This window comes from Mobula hypostoma, chromosome 6, assembly GCF_963921235.1.
Source record: "Mobula hypostoma chromosome 6, sMobHyp1.1, whole genome shotgun sequence".
Classification (NCBI taxonomy): domain Eukaryota; kingdom Metazoa; phylum Chordata; class Chondrichthyes; order Myliobatiformes; family Myliobatidae; genus Mobula; species Mobula hypostoma.
This window is the reverse complement of record NC_086102.1, coordinates 101,001,604-101,025,623: the sequence shown is the minus strand read 5'-3', so window position 1 is coordinate 101,025,623 and position 24,020 is coordinate 101,001,604. Positions and strand designations below refer to the sequence as shown.

Genomic DNA, 24,020 nt, shown 5'->3' with positions numbered 1-24,020 from the left:
CCCAGTTTTGAACTTTATCTGGGGAAACTGAGTATTGTCTTTATTTTGTGTTGATTGGGAAGTAAGCACTGAGGGGAAAAAAAACATCCTCTGTTCAGTTGATAATGTTACTTGAACTTGATTCTCCATCAGAGCATCTTTCTCAGAAACATTTGGGGGCGCACAGTATTGTAGTGGTTGGCATAATGCTATTACAGTGCCAGTGACCCGGGTTCAATCCCCCATTGCTGAAAGGAGTTTGTATGTTCTCCCCATGATTGTGTGGATGCTCTGGTTTCTCCCACATTCCAGAGATGCAGGTTAGTAGGTTAATTGGGATGGAAAAGACTTTTATCGTGCTATGTCTTTACAACTAAACATTTCAGCAAAGAGCAACGGAAATGTTTTTGGTTTTGGCTCTGGAGGTCATGTCAGGATTCAGTTCCCTGTAAATGGAGCCATGAGTTCAGAGGTGGACTTTTTTCTTGTAAACTCTGAGCACCCAGGTAGCTTGTAGAGCATCAGTAAACCAACAAACAAGACAATGCACCAATTGTGAACAACACTGAGACTTTAACAGTGCATCAATTAATTCCTGGAACTTTTATAATTATGAGTATATCTCTGCTTTTATATTAACTGGAGTCAAAGTAATTACCAGGTCTAAGCAGATCAGTTCTAATTGGCAGTTGATCATAAATCAGCAAGGTAGCCTGGCAGTTATAGCTAATGCAACACTTTGCAGTTAGTGCAACAATTCCTGCCACTGCCTGTATGTTATCCTTGTGACCAACTGTGTGGGTTTCCTGTCGCTGCCTGTACTTCGTCCCTGTGACCAACTGTGTGGGGTTCCTGTCACTGCCTGTATGTTATCCCTGTGACCGACTGTGTGGGATTCCTTTGGGTGCCTGTGTGTTATCCCTGTGACTGACTGTGGGATTCCTTTGAGTGCCTGTATGTTATCCCTGTGACCAACTGTGTGGGTTTCCTGTCACTGCCTGTATGTTTCCCTGTGACCGACTGTGAGTTTCCTTTGGGTGCTTGTACATTTCCCTGTGGCCGACTGTGTGTTTCCTGTCACTGCCTGTACATTTCCCTGTGACCGACTGTGTGTGTTTCCTGTCACTGCCTGTACGTTTCCCCGCGACCGACTGTGTGTGTTTCCTGTCACTGCCTGTACGTTTCCCCGCGACCGACTGTGTGTGTTTCCTGTCACTGCCTGTACGTTTCCCTGTGACCGACTGTGTGTGTTTCCTGTCACTGCCTGTACGTTTCCCCGCGACCGACTGTGTGTGTTTCCTGTCACTGCCTGTACGTTTCCCTGTGACCGACTGTGGGTTTCATTTGGGTGCACTGGTTTCCTCCTATGTTCTAAAGATGTATGGTTAGGGTTAGTAAGTTATGCTCGTGCTGTGTTGACTGCAGAAGTGTGGTGACCCTTATGGGCTGCCCCCAGCACAATCCTTGGACTGTGTTTGTACTTCACTGTGTTTCCATGTACATGGGGCAAATGAAGTTAATTCGTTTTGTTTTATGGAATATTAATGACAGTTTCTGCATGGTGTTAAAGTAAGCGTAGTGAAGTTTGAGTTTAACCAGCATCCAGACCCTGGTTGTTGGACTATTGAATGAGGTGCGGTGTTGTATGTTATTCATACAGTCTTTGGGATAGCAACAGTGAAGCTGATGTGTTGGATAATGGTAATGCATTGGTTAATAGTGACTGGTGACTTCAGGCGAGATCCACTGTTAATCAAAAAATCCAAAATGACTGTGTTGTTTTGCCAAGAGCTTCAGAACCATGTTGCTTGCCTCACTGTTGACGTCCACTGAGTGGATACAAATTAAACATATTGTGGTTACATAAGCTGGTGGTTTGGCAATTGCAAGATTATATACTCTTTTGTTTATCTTAATGGCTGTCAATCAACATCTGGCACCAAGTGCACATTTTGCTTGTGAAGTGTTTAAAAAAATTGTAAACCTAGGACATTAAAGCCCAGTTCAGGCTCTTCAGCTCACAATGTTGTGCCAACCTTTTAACCTACTCTGATATCCCACCTACAATACCCTGCATTTTTCTATCATCTAAGGGTCTGTTAACTCTCCCTAATGTATCTGCCTCTACAACCACCCTAGCAAGGTGTTCCACACACGCACCGTTCTGTGTAATAACTTGCCTCTGACGTCCCCCTATACTTTCCTCCAATCACCTTAAAATTGTGCCTCCTTGTATTAGCCATTTTTGCCCTCGGGGGGGGAGGTCTTTGGATCTCCACTTGATCTATGCCTCTTGTCATCTTGTCACCTTTCATCCTCCTGAGGGAAAAGCCCTAGCTTGCTCAACCTATCCTCACGAGACCTGCTCTCTAATCCAAGCACCATCCTGATAAACTTCCTCTGCACCTTCCCTAAAGCTTCCCCATCCTTCCCATAATGAGGTGTCCAGAATTGAATACATAATTTCCTGTGTGGCCTAACCAGAGTTCTATAGAGCTGCAATCACGGCTCTTGAACTCAGTTCCCCGACTAACGAAGGCCAACATACCATACCCTGCTCCACCTTAACCACTCTTTCAACTTTGTGAATCATTTCCTAATGTGCATTGGTGTCATTTTGTTTAATAATGTTCCTCTGGAACCTCTTGAGACACCCTAAGTACAAGTCTGTTTTTGTATACCATAAAATTATGACCCTCATGTTAGCCCTGGGATAAAGTATCTTGCTATTCTCTCTATGTATTCCTCTTATCATCTTGTACAGCTCTGATAAATTAGCACTCACCCTCCTACACTCCAGAGAGAAAAGCACTAGGTTGCTCAACCTATCCTCGTAAGAAATAATCTCTAATCCAGGCAGCATTACTGGCAGTCTGTTCTTGTATACATGTGTGATTGTTGGATGAGTCTGTTGGGCCAGATGATGGCATCTCATGTGAGTGAGTGTGTCATTATTCATTAACAGGTCTGTAGAATGCTATGATGGGAGATTGAATGGAAAAACTGGAGCAGAAGGACTAGCAACATCACAATGGAAAGGCCATATAAATATACACTCAGTGGCTACTTTAGTAGGAGCCCCCCGTACCTAATAATGTGGCCAGTGAGTGCATGTTCGTGGTTTTCTGCTGCTGTAGCCCATCCACTTCAAAGTTCGACGTGTTGTGTATTCAGATATGTTAGAAACATAGAAAACCCATAGCACAATACAGGCCCTGCGGCCCACAAAGTTGTGCCAAACATGTCCCTACCTTAGAAATTACTGGGGTTATCCATAGCCCTCTATTTTTCTAAGCTCCATGTACCTATCCAAAAGTCTCTTAAAGGACCCTATCGTATCCGCCTCCGCCCCCGTTGCCGGCGGCTCATTCCACACACTCACCACTGTCTGAGTAAAAAACTTACCCCTGACATCTCCTCTGTACCTACTCCCCAGCACCTTAAACCTGTGTCCTCTTGTGGCAACCATTTCAGCCCTGGGAAAAAGCCTCTGACTATCCACACGATCAATGCCTCTCATCATCTTATACACCTCTAATAGGTCACCTCTCATCCTCCGTCACTCCAAGGAGAAAAGGCCGAGTTCACTCAACCCGTTTTCATAAGGCATGCTCCCCAATCCAGGCAACATCCTTGTAAATTTCCTCTGCACCCTTTCTATGGTTTCCACATCCTTCCTGTAGTGAGGCGACCAGAACTGAGCACAGTACTCCAAGTGGGGTCTGACCAGGGTCCTATATAGCTGCAACATTACCTCTCGGCTCCTAAATTCAATTCCTCGATTGATGAAGGCCCATACGCTATATGCCTTCTTAACCACAGAGTCAACCTGTGCAGCTGCTTTGAGCGTCCTATGGACTCGGACCCCAGGATCCTTCTGATCCTCCACACTGCCAAGAGTCTTACCATTAATACTGTTTTAATGCTCTTCTGCACACCAGTGTTGAAACGCGAGGTTGTCTGAGTTACCGTTGCCACCTTGTTAGCATGAGCCAGCCTGGCCACTCTCCTCTGACCCCCGTCATTAACAAGGTATTTCTCACCCGCAGAACTGCTGATCACCGGAGTGTTTTTTTGTTTTTCTCACCATTCACTGTAAACTATGAAGACTGTTGTGTGTGAAAATCCCAGGAGATCAGCTGTGTCTGAGATACTCAAACCCTCCCAACTGGCACCAACCGTCTTTCCTTGGTCAAAGTCACTTCGATCACATTTCTTCCGCATTCTGATGTTTGGTCTGAAAACCAACTGAACTTGACCATGTCTGCATGCTTTCACATATTGAGTTGCTGTCACGTGATTAACAAGCTGGCGTCCAGATAAAGTGTACGTCTAACAAGTTATGAAGACAGCCCATTTGTAACCTGTGATTGTTCTTCCTCTTCCAGTTGGTCTCCAATGTGCTGATCTTCTCTTGTACCAACATTGTTGGCGTCTGCACCCATTACCCTGCCGAGGTGTCGCAGCGACAGGCCTTTCAGGAGACTCGAGAATGCATCCAAGCACGACTGCACTCGCAGAAGGAAAATCAGCAGCAGGCAAGAAACCTGTCATTTTGTTTATCCGACTTTGACACAGTAATGGAAGGTGGGTTAGTAGGTTTGCAGATCACAGGAAGTTTGGTAGTTTTGTGGTTAGTGTAGAAGGTTGCTGCAAGTTTGAATTGGTAGGATGCAGAGCTGGGCTGAGTAGTGGCAGATGGAGTTCAAGTTGAAGCTTAATTGTCATTCAGCCACATATGAATAATTCCAAATGAAACAGTGTACCCAAAGCCACACATCGTTATGTTAGAAGAAAAACATAGTCACAAAGAAATTAAATCGCCCAAGTTCCTGCCTGACAGGGCCTTTAGGTTGACGATGCATGGAATGTTATCCTGAGCAAGAACAAAGATGCAGCAGTTCCTCATTACAACCACACGAGTGCTATCTAACTTGTCTTCCACCGAGTAGAAAAACCCAGTGAAGTAAGAAATGATACAGTTTGGAAGGTTGAACATTTGAAAGGCAAAGTATAAGGTTTATGGCAGGATTCTTGTGGTCTACATCCATAGATCCCTCCAAAGTCATCACGCAAGTTGTTCCAGATTCCAGCATCTGTTGTCTCAACATACATAAGTCCATAAACATTGCACTGCATGGTGATAGGGTAACCAAGAAGGCATAGGGTGTGTTGGCTTCATTATTCGGGAAATTGAGTTCAGGAGCTGTAAGGTAATGCTTCAGTTCTGTAAAACCTTGGTTAGTTCAAACTTGGAATATTGTGTTCAGTTCTGGTCACATTATAGGAAGGATTTGGAAGCTGCAGAGATTTACCAGGGTGCAGCCTGGATTAGAGAGCATGTCTTATGAGGATAGGGTGAGTGAGCTAGGGCTTTTGTCTTTGGAGTGAAGGAGGGTGAGAGTTGACTTGATAGAGGTGTTACAGATGATGAGGCATAGATCAAGTGGATAGCCAGAGACATTTCCTAAGGTCAGAACTGGCGAATATGAGGAAGTGTAGCGGGTACATCAGAGGTGGTGGGTGTGTGGAACTCACTGCCAATGGTGGTGGTAGAGGCAGAAACATTAGGGACATTTAAGAAACACCTATTTAAAAAAAAGTGAAGGAAAATGGAGGCCTATGGAAGAGGGACAGGTTAGCGTGATCTTTGAGTGGGTTAAAAGTAGGGCTGAAGGGCCTGTACTGTGCTGTATTTTCTACGCAAATTTGACATTGGAACAAATGTGGCTTGCAGTCATACAACCAGTACCTCACAGGAAGAGGACTAGGATTGTGGTGGAGGCTGGTTTAGAAACAGTGAGCTAGAGGGCCTGTTCCTGTGATGTACAGCTATTTGACTCCATGATATCTTCGAACATAGGGCATCTAGAAGCACTTTATTTGATAGTGCTCTTCGAAAACACCTTCAGTCATTCTACAATTTACCAACATGAACTAAAGTCAGACTCTTGTCTGTGTGTGGATCGTGGATTAGATGGCAGGTCTTCCCAGTTGATTAAATACATTGCTAAGTCCTGTTAAAACTGTAGAACGCAGAAACGGCAGGATGGCCAGATTTTAGGACATTGGGGTCCGTGCTCAGTCTGGGAGGAGACTTTAGGTTCTTGAAATACTAATCTCCAGAACCCCAATTCTACCTCAGACACAGAAGACTATAGACCACTATAGACACTATACCAAATATTGAGAGGCCGAGATAGAGTGGACGTGGCGAGGTTGTTTCCAATGGTGGGAAAGTTTAGGACCAGAGGGCACAGCCCCTGAGGTTGAGAGGGATAATAAATCAGCCATGATGGAAAAGACTCAGTAGGTTGAATGAACTTTAGGACAATGATCCTGCAAATGAAAGGGTTATAATAATGGTATAGTGTCTATAGACCATAAGACACAGGTGTGGAATCAGGCCATTCAACCTACTGAGTCTTTTCCATCATGGCTGATTTATTATCCCTCTCAACCTCAGGGGCTGTGCCCTCTGGTCCTAAACTTTCCCACCATTGGAAACAACCTCTCCACGTCCACTCTATCTCGGCCTCTCAATATTTGGTATAGTGTCATCAAATGCTCCTCGTAAATTAACCCTTTCATTTGCAGGATCATTGTCGTAAACTTCCTCTAGACCCTCTCTAATGTTAGCACATCCTTTCGTAAATAAAGGATCCAAAACTGCTCACCGTTTTCTTATACTTCCATAAACTTGTTTCAGATTGTAGTTTTTCTTGCATCAGTCTTTTATTTTTGCACTGCCTCTTTTTTTCACTCTTGTATAATTTGCTTTGCTTTTTTCTGAATACATGCTATGATGTTGCTGCGAGCAATTTTTGCATTGTACTTGTGCTGATGACAATTAGCTAGAGTTGATGGTTGTTCGTTAGAGCAGATGGCCATGAAGGTGTGATGAAGTCACCTGTCCATTTGAAGTTGGGTGGGGGGGGGGTAATATTGGCCAGTGAGCTGGGGACATTGCGTACTCTCATGATAGGCTCTGAATTTCATTATGACTATAAATCTGGCTGGAGTATGGTCTGTGAGGAGGATGCTGGGAGGCCTCCGGGCATTTTGGCTAGTTAAGGATAAGAGAATATAATGTGGAAAATGTGAGGTCATTTATTTAAGAAATACAGAATATTTTAAAACAACAGTAAAACTATGTTAGCTGGCACTGGGAACTTTGATGGTGCCACACTAGTAGAAAATCCAGTCTGTTAGATGTTAATCCAACTTTTAATTTTATTTCTTTTTTTAAGCACTATGATAAATTTGATAGTGATCATAATAAGTTTAAGGTGTGTGTGGGAACCAGAACACTATTGAGTTTTAAAGGAATGTGGCAACTGGGACACTGGTGAATTTCAGCACACACAACAGCTTCTTGCCCTCTGCCATCAAACTTCTGAATGGGTAATGAGCCCATGAACATGACCACAGTACTTTTGGCTCTCTGCATTACTTATTTAATTTCTAATTTGTATTTCTTATTGTACCTTATAGTTTATTTTGTGTATAGCACTTTAGCACTGCCACAAAACAACAAATTTCACGACAACTGCCAATGAATCATATTAAAACTGATTCTAACACTTTCAAGGGAATTTAGGAACTGGGGTACATGAGTGTAAAAGGATTGTGGGAACCGGAGCCCCAGTGAGTTCAGAATCAGAATCAGGTTTATTATCTCCGGCATGTGACGTGAAATTTGTTAACCTAGCAGCGGTAGTACATAATATAGAAGAAAAACAGCACAAAATAAAATAATAATAAATAAATAACTAAATCAATTACAGTATACATATATTGAATAGATTAAAAATTGTGCAAAAAAACAGAAATACTATATATTAAAAAAGGTAGTGTCCAAAGTTCAATGTCCATTTAGGAATCTGATGGCAGAGGGGAAGAAGCTGTTCCTGAATCGCTGAGTGTGTACCTTCAGGCTTCTGTATCTCCTACCTGATGGTAACAGTGATAAAAGGGCATGCCCTGTGTGCTGGAAGTCCTTAATAATGGACGCTGCCTTTCTGAGACACCGCTTCTTGAAGATGTCCTACTTACTTTGTAAACTAGTACCGAAGATGGAGTCAACTAAATTTACAACCCTCTGCAGCTTCTTTCGGTCCTGTGCAGTAGCCCCTCCATACCAGACGGTGATGCAGCCTGTCAGAATGCTGTCCACGGTACATCAATAGAAGTTATTGAGTGTATTTGTTGACATACCAAATCTCTTCAAACTCCTAATGAAGTATAGCTGCTGTCTTGCCTTCTTTATAACTGCATTGATACGTTGGGACCAGGTTAGATCCTCAGTGATCTTGACACCCAAGAACTTGAAGCTGCTCACTCTCTCCACTTCTGATCCCTCTATGAGGATTGGTATGTGTTCCTTCATCTTACCCTTCCTGAAGTCCACAATCAGCTCTTTCGTCTTACTGATACTGAGTGCCAGGTTGTTGCTGCAGCACCATTCCACTAGTTGGCCTATCTCACTCCTGTACGCCCTCTCATTTCCATCTGAGATTCTACCAACAATGGTTGTATCATCAGCAAATTTATTGATAGTATTTGAGCTATGCCCAGCCACACAGTCATGGGTATACGGAGAGTACAGCATTGGGCAAAGCACACACCCCTGCTGTGCACCAGTGTTGATCATCAGCGAGGAGAAGATATTATCACCAAACCGCACAAATTATGGTCTTCAGGTTAGGAAGTCGAGGATTCAATTGCAGAGAGAGGTACTGCAACTTCTCGATCAGGATTGTGGGAATGATGGCATTAAATGCTGAGCTATAGTTGATGAACAGCAGCCTGATGTGAGCGTTTGTGTTGTCCAGGTGGTCTAAAACCTTGTGAAAAGCCACTGAGATTGCATCTGCCATTGACCTATTGTGGCGATAGGCAAATTACAATGGGTCCAGGTCCTTGCTGAGGTGGGATTTTATTCTAGTCACTATAACCTCTCAAAGCATTTCTTAACTGTAGATGTGAGTGCTACTGGGCGATAGTCATTAAGGCAGCTCACATTATTCTTCTTAGGCACTGGTATACTTGTTTCAGGGAGTGCGGGAGCTGAGGTCTGTGGGAGGTTCAGGGGAGTGTGGGAACCGGGGTCCCAGTGAGTTCCAGGGGAGTGCGGGGACTGGGGTCCCTGTGAGTTTCAGGGGAGTGCGGGGACTGGGGTCCCTGTGAGTTTCAGGGGAGTGTGGGGACCGGGGTCCATGTGAATTTCAGGGGAGTGCGGGGACCGGGGTCCCAGTGAGTTTCAGGGGCGTGTGGGGACTGGGGTCCCAGTGAGTTTCAGGGGCGTGCGGGGACCGGGGTCCCAGTGAGTTTCAGGGGAGTGCGGGGACCGGGGTCCCAGTGAGTTTCAGGGGAGTGCGGGGACCGGGGTCCCAGTGAGTTTCAGGGGAGTGCGGGGACCGGGGTCCCAGTGAGTTTCAGGGGAGTGCGGGAACCGGGGTCCCAGTGAGTTTCAGGGGAGTGCGGGGACCGGGGTCCCAGTGAGTTTCAAGGGAGTGCAGGGCGTGCGGGGACCGGGGTCCCAGTGAGTTTCAGGGGCGTGCGGGGACCGGGGTCCCAGTGAGTTTCAGGGGAGTGCGGGGCGTGCGGGGACCGGGGTCCCAGTGAGTTTCAGGGGAGTGCGGGGACCGGGGTCCCAGTGAGTTTCAGGGGAGTGCGGGGACCAGGGTCCCGGTGAGTTTCAGGGGCGTGCGGGGACCGGAGTCCCGGTGAGTTTCAAGGGAGTGCGGTGCGTGCGGGGACCGGGGTCCCAGTGAGTTTCAGGGGCGTGCGGGGACCGGGGTCCCAGTGAGTTTCAAGGGAGTGCGGGGACCGGGGTCCCAGTGAGTTTCAGGGGCGTGCGGGGACTGGGGTCCCAGTGAGTTTCAGGGGAGTGCGGGAACCGGGGTCCCAGTGAGTTTCAGGGGCGTGCGGGGACCGGGGTCCCAGTGAGTTTCAGGGGAGTGCGGGGACCGGAGTCCCGGTGAGTTTCAGGGGCGTGCAGGGACCGGGGTCCCGGTGAGTTTCGGGGGCGTGCGGGAACTGGGGTCCCAGTGAGTTTCAGGGGAGTGCAGGAACCAGGGTCCCAGTGAGTTTCAGGGGAGTGCGGGGACCAGGGTCCCGGTGAGTTTCAGGGGCGTGCGGGGACCGGAGTCCCGGTGAGTTTCAAGGGAGTGCGGGGCGTGCGGGGACCGGGGTCCCAGTGAGTTTCAGGGGCGTGCGGGGACCGGGGTCCCAGTGAGTTTCAAGGGAGTGCGGGGACCGGGGTCCCAGTGAGTTTCAGGGGCGTGCGGGGACTGGGGTCCCAGTGAGTTTCAGGGGAGTGCGGGAACCGGGGTCCCAGTGAGTTTCAGGGGCGTGCGGGGACCGGGGTCCCAGTGAGTTTCAGGGGAGTGCGGGGACCGGAGTCCCGGTGAGTTTCAGGGGCGTGCAGGGACCGGGGTCCCGGTGAGTTTCGGGGGCGTGCGGGAACTGGGGTCCCAGTGAGTTTCAGGGGAGTGCAGGAACCAGGGTCCCAGTGAGTTTCAGGGGAGTGCGGGGACCGGGGTCCCAATGAGTTTCAGGGGAGTGCGGGAACCAGGGTCCCAGTGAGTTTCAGGGGAGTGCGGGGACCGGGGTCCCAGTGAGTTTCAAGGGAGTGCGGGGAGTGTGGGGACCGGGGTCCCAGTGAGTTTCAGGGGCGTGCGGGGACTGGGGTCCCAGTGAGTTTCAGGTGAGTGCGGGAACCGGGGTCCCAGTGAGTTTCAGGGGAGTGCGGGGACCGGGGTCCCAGTGAGTTTCAGGGGAGTGCGGGAACCAGGGTCCCAGTGAGTTTCAGGGGAGTGTGGGGACCGGGGTCCCAGTGAGTTTCAGGGGAGTGCAGGAACCAGGGTCCCAGTGAGTTTCAGGGGAGTGCGGGGACTGGGGTCCCAGTGAGTTTCAGGGGAGTGCGGGGACCGGGGTCCCAGTGAGTTTCAGGGGAGTGCTGGAACTGTGTCCCTGTTGTGTTTCAGGAGAATATGGAAACTGTGGTCACTGAGTTTCAGGTAAATGTCCCTTGAAACAAGCAGTGTTACCTGTTTACAGCTGCCCAGGAGAGAGGCATCGGAGTCTGTGCACTCTGCCAGTGGTGGTGTGGCGTGGTGTCCGAGCTGGAGGTGGTGCTGCCCCTCAGTGTTCGCTTGGGAGAGAACATGCGGTATTGTGTTTGACTGTAGACTGCTACAACATTCATGGGACTCGGGGTCTTGGATTGTTATGTTTTTTGAGACTGGATTTTACTGATGTCTTATAATTGCTTGTTATATTATCTGTGCTATATGTGTCTTGTATGGTGCATGACTGTTGGTACAGTGTTTTGCACCTTGGCCCAGAGTAATACTGTTTTGTTTGGCTGTGTGCATGGACATTCATGTATGGTTGAATGACAGTTAAATTTGAACTTGAACTTGAATTGGAATCCTAGTGAGTTTCAATAGAGTGTGGGAATTGGAATCCCAGTAGTTTCAGTGGAGTGTGGGAACTGTGGTTACAGTGAGTTTCAAGATGTGGGAACCAAACATTAGGATTTCTGAATTGTCACATCTCAGATTACTGGAGATTTGCAATTGTTGGAAATTGAAAGGAGTTTGTGTTTAGAGAGACCCAGGTGTTCTTGTAGATAACTCAATGACAGTTAACATGCATGTTCAACAAGTGATTAGTAAGGCAAACAGTATGTTGACCTTTATGGCAAGAGGAATTGAATACAAGTGTAGGGATACCTTGCTCCAATTATACAGAGGCCTGGTGAGGCTGCATCTGAAATATGATAATGTATTTTCAGTAGCTGGAGCTGCATCTCCTATGGGATTTGATAAGATGGGAAGAAGGGATAATGTTTAGTCTTAGCAAAACAGTCGAAGACCAGCGGTCATAATCTCACGATAAAGGGCTTGTGGTTAGTGTAGAAGATGTTTCTTCACCCAGGTGATGATGAATTTTTGGAATTTTACTGAGTGGATTTTTGGATACTCAGAGAATCAGTGTAATCTAACTGGTGGAGCGCTCCAAGGATTAGTACTTGTCAATTTATCTACTACCTATACTCAGCCTCAGAATAGAAGGATGTTGCTTTAGAACTGAAGTGGGGAGGAATTCCTCTAGCCAGGGAGTAGTGGGTCTGTATCATTACCACAGATGGCTGTGGAGGCCAAATCATTGGGTATATTGAAAGCAGAGGCCAATAGGTTCTTGATTAGTCAGGATGTCAAAGGTCACGTGGAAAAGGCAGGAGAGTGGGATTGAGGAAGATAATAAATCAGCCATAGTCAAATGGCGGTGCAGACTCAATGGGCTGAATGCTTTAATTCTGCTCCTATATCTTATGGTCTTCTGAACTTGGTTGATAAAGCAAGTGTAAAGTATCCAACCTTGCTGATGACTCGAAAGTACAAATGTTTGTAGGTGTGAGGGCGGGTCAACATGAAGATATTTGGGCTCTCAACAAGATGTAGATGGTCTGGGAGAATGGGAGAATACTTGACAAATGCAGTTTAACATGGGAAAGTATGCACTTGGGTTGGAGGAATCAAATCTAAACTGAAAGACTAATATCTAAATTAAAACAAAATGTTAGCATGCAGTAATTAGAAGGCAAATGAAAAATTCGGCTTAATTGCTGGGGTCATGGTATTTCAAAGAAAGATAAATATTGTAAACTAATAAATTGGACTAATATCATCACATATGAGACCAGTCTGCCACAGCAAACTGTTGAGGCCAGTTCATTAGCTATGTTTAAAAGGAAGTTAGATATGGCCCTTGTGGCTACAGGGGTCAGGGGATATGGAGGGAAGGCTGGGTTCTGAGTTGGATGATCAGCCATGATCATAATAAATGGCGGTGCAGGCTCGAAGGGCCAAATGGCCTACTCCTGCACCTATTTTCTATGTTTCTATGTTTCTATAAGACATGGGAACAGAATTGGATCATTTGGCCCATTTGAGTTTGCTGATCCTTTTTCCCCTTCTTGACCCCACTCCCAGGCCTTCTCCCCATAACCTTTGATGCCATGTCCAATCAAGAAGCTATCAAGCACTGCCTTAAATATATCCGACGACCTGGGCCTTCACAGCTGCCTGTGGTAACAAATTCCATAAATTCACCACCCTCTGGCTAAAGAAAATTCTCAGCATCTGTTTTAAATGGCACCGCTCTATCCTGAGGCTGTGCCCTCTTGTCCTAGACTTCCCCACCATGGGAACATCCTTTTCACATCTACTCTGTCTAGGCCTCCCAACATTCGAAAGGTTTCAATGAGATCCCCCTTCCCCATCCTTCTAAATTCCAGTGAGTACAGGCCCAGAGTCATCAAACATTCCTCATATGATAAGCCTTTCATTCCCAGAATCAACTTTATGAAGTTCCTCTGAACCCTCTCCAAAGCCAGCACAACTTTTCCTAGATGAGAAGCCTAAAAATGTCCACAATTCTCAAGGTGAGGCCTCACCAGTGCCTTATAAAGCCTCAGCATCACATCCCTGTTCTTATATTCTAGACCTCTTGAAATGAATGCTAACATTGCATTTGCCTTCCTCACCACTAACTCAACCTGTAAGTTAGCCTTTTGGGTGATCTGCACAAGGACTCCCAATCCCTTTGCATCTCATATATTTGGATTTTCTCCCCATTTAGAAAATGGTCTGCACATTTATTTCTACTACCAAGTGCATGACCATGCATTTTAAACATTATATTTCACTTGCCATTTTCTTGCCCATTCTCCTAATCTGTCTACGACCTTTTCTAGCCTACCCATTTCTTCAGCACTACCTGCCCCTCCACTAATCTTTGTATCATCTGCAAACTTGGCAACAAAGCCATCTATTCGATCATCAAAATCATTTATATACAGCATAAGAAGAAGCGGTCCCAACACCGACCCCTGCGGAGCACCATTAGTCACTGGCAACCAACCAGAAAAGGACCTTTTTATTCCCACTCGCTGTTTCTTCCCAATCAGCCAATGCTCTAACCATGCCAGTAACTTTCTTGTAATATCATTCGCTCTTAACATGGTAAGCAGCCTCATGTATGGCACATTGTCAAACTGAAAATTCAAATTTACAACATCTACTACATCCCCTTTATCTCTCCTACTTGTAATCTCCTCAAAGAATTCCAACAGGTTTGTCAGGCAAGATTTTCCCTTAAGAAAACCATGCTGACTTTGTCTTATCTCGTCCTGTGTCACCAAGTACTCCATAGCCTCATCCTTAACAATTGACTCCAACATCTTCCCAACCACTGAGGTCAAGTTAACTGGTCTATAATTTAATTTACTTTCTGCTGCCTCCCTCCTTTCTTAAAGAGTGGAGTGACATTTGCAATTTTCCAGTCCTTTGGAACCATGCCAATGATTCTTGAAAGATCATTAGTAATGCCTCCACAATCTCTACCGCTACCTCTTTCAGAACACTAGGGTACAGTTCATCCAGTGCACCTTCATGTCTTTAAGCTTTTTGAGCACCTTTTCCCTTGAAGTAGTAACTTATTTATTATTATATATTTATTATTATGATATATACTGTATGTAAGGTGGTTGGGAAACAAATAAGAGTACTTAGCTTTGTATTAGCTCAATGTAGTATTGAGTGTTATTTGGTAACTGGGAAAACATAAAACATAGACTGATAAGTCAAGAATTGAGATAGGTTTATTATTGTCACATGTACCTAGGTACAGTGAAAAGCTTGTCTGGCCATTTTCCATACAGATCAAATCATTACACATTGCATCGGGGTAGTACAAGGTAAAGTAATGCAGAATAAAGTGTAACAGCTACAGAGAAAGTACAGTGTAGGTAAGCAGTGAGCTGCAGTGTCATAATGAGGTAGAGGCCCATTCAATAGTTTTATAACAGCAGGATGGGGACTGCTGTTTCGCCTGGTGGTATATGGTTTTATCTGCTGCCCAAAGGTTGGGGGGAAAGAGAGAATGTGCAGGGTGGGTTGGGTCCTTGATCACATTGGCTGGTTTACTGAGGCTGTGAGAAGTCTAGAGAGTCCATGGAGGGAGGCTGGTCTCCATTATGTGAGCTTGGCCCACACTCTCTTCTGTTCTCATGGTCACGGGCATAGATGTTACCGTACCGAACTGTGATGCATTTGGATAGGATACTTTCTATGGGTCAACATTTAAAATTGATGAGAGTCAAAGGGGACATGTCAGATTTCTTTCGCTTCCTGAGGAAGTAGAGGTTCTGGTGCTGGTTGTGGTGCCAATGTGATTGGAGTTGTACAGGTGATGTTCACACCTAGGAGCTTGAAGCTTTCAGTCATTCCAACCTCAGCACCATTAGTGTAAACAGGAGTATGTGCTCTACCCTCCTTCCAAAGTCAATGACCAGCCCTTTCGGTTTGCTGACACTGAGGACAAGGATTTTGCCATGACACCATGTCACTGGGCTCTCCTGTGTCCTCCCTGTACTCATTGTTATTTGAGGTTTGGCCTCCTGCAGTGATGTCATCTGCAAACATATAGTTGGGTACCAAAGATTCTGGGGAGAAGCTTGGAGAATGGAGTTGAGGGTGGTAAAGTAAATCAGCCATGATCAAATAGTCTAATTCTGCTCCTGTGTCATATGGTCTTACAGAATTAGAGCAGAAGCTGGCCACATGATCATGAGTACATATGGGGTATACTGCTAGAACTGTAAAAGATGTTGATGAGTCTAGATCTCGAGTACTGTGCACAGTTTTGCTCCTACCATCTAAGAAATGTACAGTAGCTTTGGCGGCACCCAGAAGAGATGCATAAGGTAAATTCCCAGAATGAACACCTGTATTCTTTGGAGTTTAGAAGGATGAGGGATAATCTTATTAAAACAGTCAAGATCCTGAGGGGCATTACAAGGTAAATGTTGAGATGTTTTCATTAGTGAGAGGGTCTCAGTGGATGGGGAGGTAGGGGAGACATCGCTCTCCTTGATAAAACAATGAGGTGGTGATTAAAACCTGAGATGTGATAAAGCTTTTCTTGCAAAGTGTAAATTTCTGAAGTCCTGTACCCCAGAACTTTGTGAAGCCTGGGTTGGTGGAAGTATTTAAAGAGGAAGTTAAATTTTTGAAATGCAGGGAATTCAGGAAAACTGGAGCAGTACAGGAATTCAAATTTCAAAGCAAATTTATTATGGAAGTACATACTTATAAGTCACCATATACAATCCTGAGATTTATTTTCTTGTGCGTATTCACAGTAGATACAAAGAAACACAATAGAATCAATGAAGAAGACAAACTGCAATTACAAAAAAAAATTAATAAGTGATAATTGATATTGAGAAGATGAGTTGTCAAGTCCATAGGTTGAGGAATAGTTCAGTGTTGAGGTGAGTGAAGTTTTTCCAGAGAAGCCTGATGATTGTCGGGTAATAACTGTTCCTGAACCTGATGGTATGAGACCCAAGGCTCCTGTAACCTGCTGCTTCCTGTTGGCAGCCGTAAGAGTGGATGGTGGGGTCCTTGATGATGGATGCTGCTTTCTTGTGGCAGCACTCCTTGTAGATGTGCTCATTGGTGTGGAGGCCAGTTCCAGTGATGGACGGGGCTGTATTCATTACTTGTTGGCTTGTCCATTCCTGGGCATTGGTGTTTCCATACCAAGTCGTGATGCAAATTGTCAGGTTACTCTCCACTGTGTATTTTTAGGAATTCGTCATTGTTTTAGGTGACATGCAAAATCTATGCAAACTTCTGAGAAGAGAGAGACAATACTGTTCCTTCTTTGTAATCGCCCACAGTTTTGATTATTCCATTTGCTTCCTTTTCATCCTAAGTAACTCAGATGTTATTTTTATATACTATTGTACAATTACCAGAGAGCTAAAGTGGACAAAGATATAGCGAGTGTCTCTCACTTTGCTAAACACACAGATAATTCAAATTTTATGATTAAAAAAGACATGAATAATAAGTGTTTCTTGGAAATCGTATAAGCATCTGTTTAGAATTCGCAAGAGGAAATCATTTAACACTAATGTGATTCAGATAGTAGTTGTGGTGCAAGGATAGACTGGTGCTTGAATGGCAACATCAAATTCAGATCAGATCCAGATTTACTTATCACGTGTACATCAAAGTGAAAGGCATCATTTGTGTTAATAACCAACACAATATTACAAATGTCGTTTAACCCTGGTTAGACCACACTTGGAATATTCTGTTCTGTTCTGGTTGCTTCATTATAGGAAGGATGTGTAAACTTCAGAGAGAGTGCAGAGGAGATTTACCAGAATTATGCCTAGATTAGAGGGAATGTGTTATGAAGATTGTTTGAGCAAGCCTTTCTGTTTGGAGCAAAGGAGGATGAGAGCTGATTTGATGCAGATGAACAAGATGATAAGAGCATAATAGAGTGGATAGCCAGAGGCAAGGCAGTGGCAAATACGAGCACAGCATTGTGGGCCGAAGGGCTTCTACTGTACTATAACGTTCTATGTCCTACAGCCAAGGATGTTCTGGGTGCAGACTGCAAGTGTCAGCATGCATTCTGGCGCCAATATAGCTTGTCCACCATGTTCAGCAGAACATCACAATTAGCAACAGAAACAGAATAAAGCAAACCCCTTTTCCACCCTCCCATCTCCCTGCTTTTTTGTAGGTTCTTCCTGTGACTGTGTGGGTCCCCCTGAGGTGCTCTGTTCTCCCCCACCTCACCAAAGATATGCAAGCTGGTATGTTAATTGGCCAGTTTAAACTGCACCCAGTCTGTCTGTGTGTGGTAGAATCTGGAGAGGGAATGGATTTTAAAGTTAACTTGGGAAGAATAAAAAGGGATTAATGTAAGATTAACATAGAGGGTGATTAATGGTCAGCATACACTTAATGGGCTGAAGGGCCTATATCTACTCTAGGGACAGAAATAAAATACAGAGAAGGAAATTACATTTGTAAAATGTATTTCATTGATTTTATTCATCATATACATGTATACAGTATTTGCTGTGGTGTATTGGCACAACATGCAACAACATTCAACAATATAACAAATAAAGTATTATATGAACAAAGCTGGAGGTTAATGTATGGATATAGAATAAAATGTACATACGTACCATTATGTGTTTACAATGCAAACAGGTTTATAAAAAGTAGTTTAAAGTGTTTACAGTGTATTGCAGTGATGGGGTAATAGATAGAGGAGAGTTGGGGGTTAACTAGAATGGTTGATCAGATTAACATGAGAACTTTTAAGTTAGAGTGAAGTTTTTTGTTTTAATAGCCTTTAGTGCTTTGCAGAAGCGTCTTTTTCTGCCCACTTCTTTGATCTGAACACATGTCTTGCATGACCCCATTTTAATGCCAATCAAGTACAATTCAAAAGTAAATACAAAATTTTGCAAATGTTGGAAGTCTGAAGTAAAACCAAAAATGCTGGAAGTACTGGGCAGGTTCGGCAGCATCTGCAGGGAGAGGACATCTGACTGTTTCCAGATCCAAAGGGGCTGTTGCTGTGCTGTTCTGTTGTGTGTTCCATTTACAACCAGACTGTCTGTGTCCTGTCAATGCAGTGGACAACTGGTTCCAGAGGATGGGTTGAGTGAGCTAGGGCTTTTCTCTTTGGAATGAAGGAGGATGAGAAATTACTTGATAGAGGCTCATAAGATGACAGGAGGCATTGATAGAGTTGACGGCCTTTTCCCCTGGGTAATATGAGAAGTGATTTGAGGACTGTATAGTGGAGGATGTCAGGGGTAGGTTTTTTTTAATACACAGTAGTACTGTACACCACTGCTGAGAGTGGTGGTTTAGGCAGATATACATTAGGGGCATTTAAGAGACTCCGAGATAGGCACTGGATAAGAGAAAAATGGAGGGCTAGGTGGGAAGGAACTGGGAGAGTTTAGAACCAGAGGACATAGAAGGACATCCCTTAGGACAGAGATGAGGAAGACTTTCTTTAGCCAGAGGGTGGTGAATCTATGGAATTCATTGCTATAGATGGCCGTGGAGTCTAAGTCACTGGGTATATTTAAAGCGGAGGGTGATAGTTTCTTGATTAGTAAGGGCAACAAAGGTAACTGGGAAAATGCAGGAGAATGGGGTTGAGAAGGAAAATAAATCACTCATTGAATAGTGGAGCAGACTTGATGGGCTGGGTGGTTTATTTCTTCTATGTCTTATGGGTAGGGTTAGATTTATCCTGGAGTAGGTAAAAAGGTCAACATAACATTGTGGATGAAGGGCCTGGGCCTGTACTGTATTGTACTCTACTGTGTTCTATGAGCTTGAAGGAGAATGTTGGAGTGAACTTCTTTACTCACCTCTGCAGCCCATCTAACCACTGTCACTGATCTTCTCTCACCCAAACCACAGGAACGTCTCCTGTTGTCTGTGCTCCCACGCCACGTTGCCATGGAAATGAAGGCTGACATTAACGCAAAGCAGGAGGTCATGATGTTTCACAAGATTTACATACAGAAGCACGACAATGTCAGGTATTTGGCACCAGCCTGGTTGCAGATATTTCACCATCCTCACTATATGTTGAGTTATCCAAAATACCACACTTTATCGGAAGAGTTATAACATACTGTAATATAATTCTGGCTGTAATCTGAAGAGCATGAAAACTGAAAATGCTGAAAACACTCAGCAAATCGGGCAGCATCAAAAGAGAGAGAGAGAGAGAGAAGCGGTTAAGGTTTCAGGTGCAGGACCTTTCATTAAAACAATACACTTTTAGTTGTGGAGAGATGGATAGAACAAAGGGAATATCTCTGACGAAGTGAGATCAGGCCTATTTCTCTTTCCATGGATACTGCCTGTCTTGCTGAGCGTTCCCAGTATTTTTGTTTTTGATGCAGATTTTCTGCATTTGCAGTTTTTGTTTGATTGGTGAAGAGTTGGATTTTGTACAGGAGGCAAGATTATAATTGTCTCCTCAGAATCAGTATGAGGACCATTGTTGTCTTTGCTCTCTGCTAGTGACCTGAATTTGAGTGTGTTTGCAAAGATGGCAGCCGCTGTAAATGTTAAACAGTGAAGAGAGGTGCAAGTTTACTAGAAGGTGTATTCAGTGAAATTCAATACAGAGGAGGGTGAATTGGTGTAATTTATTGAGTAAAATGACCAAACGCTGCAAATTTGGAGGAATGGGAATTACAAACCACAGTCCTTGAAGGTGGCAAGGTAAGTTCATTGTCATAGAAAACTCCAGCACAGAAACAGGCCGTTCAGCCCATCTAGTCCATGCTGAACTATTAGTTTGCCTCGTCCCATCGATCTGCACCCAGACAACATCCCTTCATATCTCTCCCATCCATATATCTGTCCAAATTTCTTATAGATGTTGCAATTGAACCCACAACAACCACTTACACAGCTTGTTCCATTCTCCACCACTCTCTGATTGAAGACATTCCCCCTCTGGTTCCCTTAAATATTTCACCTTACATCCTTAACCTATGACCTCTAGTAGTTCTAATCTCATCCAGTCAGTGGAAAAAGCCTGCTTGCATTTACTCTATCTATACTCGTTTTTTTGTATAGTAGATGTGACAAATTATTGCAAATGCTGGAAATCTGAAATAAAACAGGAAATGCTGATCAGACTATGGGGAGAGAGAGTTAATATTTCAGGACAAATCATTAACTGTTTTTCGATAGTTTATGAATATTTCCATCATTGTCTGTTATTAAAGTAAGACCAAGACCACCTAGGTAGAGTAAAGAAGTAGTTATGATAATAAATCATTGTTTAAACCTCTGTTGCTACTTCCATCCAGTATAATGTCAAGGCCTTGGAATAGGATCGTGCCAAGGCCTTGGAACAGGCTTGGGAGATTTTACCAGAATAGCTTCAGGTTAGCTGGGGTGTATGAACCATGTATCTATGTTCTGTCTGTTTGGAGTTTGTATCTATTATCTGTAACATGGGTTGGGCGTGGTAGAAATGAGTAAGTATAGTTACGCATTCTCATTTTGTTAGTAGTTTAGTCTAGTTGAGAGGGGGAAGCCATGGAGAATGATAATCTTTATGTTGACTGACATTAGTATGCTTAAACATGCTATTAAAAAAGCTAATTTTGTTGACTATTGGAGTTTTATTAGACTGCTAATTGAGTCGTTATTGGAATGCTAACTTCGTTATTTCACTTAAATGCGTATAGAATGCTAATTTTGCTGATAGACCGCAAGCCAGGTCATATATTGCTAATTTAGCTTCATTAATTTATCACTATGTACAATCATTCGTCTATGCTGGTTTTGGTAATAAAGGACTAAAAGTAAATTTTTTGACTTTGGAACTTTGTTTTTTGATAGTGTCACTCTCCTGGCTTGGTGTCTCAGTAGTTCTGGTTTGTTTTAAAGTAACCGTCACATGCAAAGATTGGAGAACTGAGGTAGTTCTCCTTAGAGCCCAGATTAATTAAATAATTCATTGGCCATGGAGAGTGTAGCAGTGGTGCTAGAACTATTCTGCATAAATATGACCTAAAATGTGATCAGGTCTTCATGTAAGTTCTAAAACTAGATAAAGAGAATCCAAATAAGTAAATAACACAAAAACATTATACTTGTTCATTTATTTATTGAGAAAAATGATCCAATATTACATCTATTTATTGGAAAAAGTATGTGACCCTTTGTTTTCAGTGACTGGTGTGACCCTCTGTGTACAGCAATAGCTTCAACCAGATGTTTCCAGTAACTGTTGATCAGTCCTGCACATCGGCTTGGAGGCTATTTCTCCTTACAAAACTGCTTCAACTCTGGGATGTTCGTGGGCTTCCTTGCATGAACTGCTTGCTTCAGGCCCTTCCACAACATTTCTATAGGATTAAGGTCAGGACTTTAACTTGGCCATTCCAAAACACAATTTTTCTTTTTAAACTATTCTGTTGTTGATTTGCTCTTGTCTCTTGGATAATTGTCCATCTTCTATTAAGCTTCAGGTGACAAACTGCTACCCAGACATTGTCCTGTAAAATATCTTGATACAATTTTGAATTATTATTCCCTCAATAATTGCAAGCTGTCCAGGCTGTGAGGCAGCAAAGCAGCCCCAAACCAGGACGCTCCTTCCACCGTGCTTCAGTTGGGATGAGGTTTCGGTGTGCCCTTTTCCCTCCAAACGTAGCAATGTGTATTTATGCGAGAAAATTCAACTTTTGTCTCATCAGTTCACAGAACATTGTCCCAGAAGCGTTGTAGAATATCCAGATGGTCTTTTGCATACTTGAGGCATGCAGCAATGTGTATTTTGGAGAGTAGTGGTTTCTTCCTTGAACAGTATTCTAGTTCATTGTGTTTCTTATAGTGGACACATGAGCAGAGACTTTAGCAAGTTGTAGAGATTTCTACAGGCCTTTTGCTGTTTTGCTTGAGTAGAACAGGCTCTGTCAGTAACCTGACTTGGTGTGTCTTTTATATATATATATATATATATATATATATATATATATATAAAGGCAGGACATCTCTACAACCCACACCTCCAATCTCAAACATGAGGAGATCTGCAGATGCTGGAAATTCAAGCAACACACATAGAAGTTGCTGGTGAACGCAGCAGGCCAAGCAGCATCTCTAGGAAGAGGTACAGTCGACGTTTCGGGCCCAAAACGTCGACTGCACCTCTTCCTAGAGATGCTGCCTGGCCTGCTGCGTTCACCAGCAACTTTGATGTGTGTTCCTCCAATCTCATCTCATTAATTGGAACACCTGACTCCAAATAGCTTTTGTAGAAGGCATTACCCCAGAGGGTCACATACGTTTTCCAACAAATGCATGTAATATTGGATCATTTTTCTCAATAAATAACTGACAAGGTGTAATGTTTTCTGTGTTATTTACAAACGTTTGTAATTGGTTCTCTTTGTCTAGTTTTGGGACACATGAAAATCTGATCACATTTTGGGTCATATTTATGCAGAAACAGAGAAAATTCAAACCTTCCAGCACCACTGTTGATTTAGTAGATTGATTCATGGAATGAAGAGTTGTTTGATAAGTGACTGGGAACAGCGACCATGTACTCCCTGGAGCTTCATACAAGATCCGAGGAGGAATCATGCAGCATGCTGTTCACTCTGTGTTGGTTACTGTGGTCCTACTGGAATCCAGAGTCATCAGGTGTGTCTGCTTCTCAGCAATATAACATTGTCACTAACCAGCATTCAGTCTCCAGCAGGACCCGAAGTCTCAGCATGGATGTTGTCTTAAAGATGCAGCCTTGTAAATAAAACTTCACGTTTTAATTAGAGTTAATAGTTTGTTGTAGAAAATTATGAATTGGCAATAAGCACATAAAAGTGACTCCCACCACCAAGTTTTAAGTAGGTTTACCCTAGCCAAATATTTATGCACTAATTAGCTATGTACAGTATGTGTTTATATCTATCTACCTTTGTATCTATATCTGTCTATATTTATCTGTCTGTTGAAAGTTATAGTGATTTATTTTGTGTTGCATTGTACTGCAGCCACAAAACAACAAACTTCATGACATACCATATGTCAGTGGTATTAAACCTGATACGAATTCTGCTTCAAAAACGTTTTTTTTGGCACTTTCCTGAAATGGAATTACTTTGACATGAGGCATCAAATGTACCACTAGCATGAAAGGCACAGTGACAAGTGGCTGTGCTGTTGGCTTATTGCTGGACTATTCCGCCAGCTATGCACTTTATTCTGGATTCTATCATTGTTTTTTTTACCTTGTACTTCAATGGACTATTGTAATGCATTGATCTTTATGAAAGGTATACAAGGCAAGCTTTTCACTGTACCTGGTACATGGGAGAGGCAGATGATCAAAGAGGGGTTTAAGGTTATCGTTTTGTTACATATTCACAGGGCAGGCATGACAATGGAATAGTGTGATTAAATGCCTTTACTGAGTCATGTTGGTAATGGTACATGCTGATCAATTTACAGTGTGGGGGCCGGGAACCTCACCCACTGAGGCAAAATACGTACACATTCAAAAGCCTACACCCAAAAGAGAGCACCTCCACACACAGGAGGCCCAGTCAATTCACTGACGATTGATCAACCGCATGTGTACTTGCCACA

At 43.9% G+C, this 24,020-nt stretch overlaps 1 protein-coding gene across 2 annotated transcripts in view; it reads left to right on the top strand.

Annotated features, from left to right (window-relative positions):
- adcy5 (adenylate cyclase 5) overlaps positions 1–24,020 on the top strand; it is a 395,092-nt gene that overhangs the window by 177,891 nt on the left and 193,181 nt on the right. For both annotated transcript variants that reach the window (XM_063051336.1, XM_063051335.1), the window contains 2 exons: positions 4,368–4,517; positions 19,314–19,435. In XM_063051336.1, coding sequence (XP_062907406.1) covers positions 4,368–4,517; positions 19,314–19,435 — 272 coding nt within the window. The remainder of the gene's footprint in view (positions 1–4,367; positions 4,518–19,313; positions 19,436–24,020) is intronic.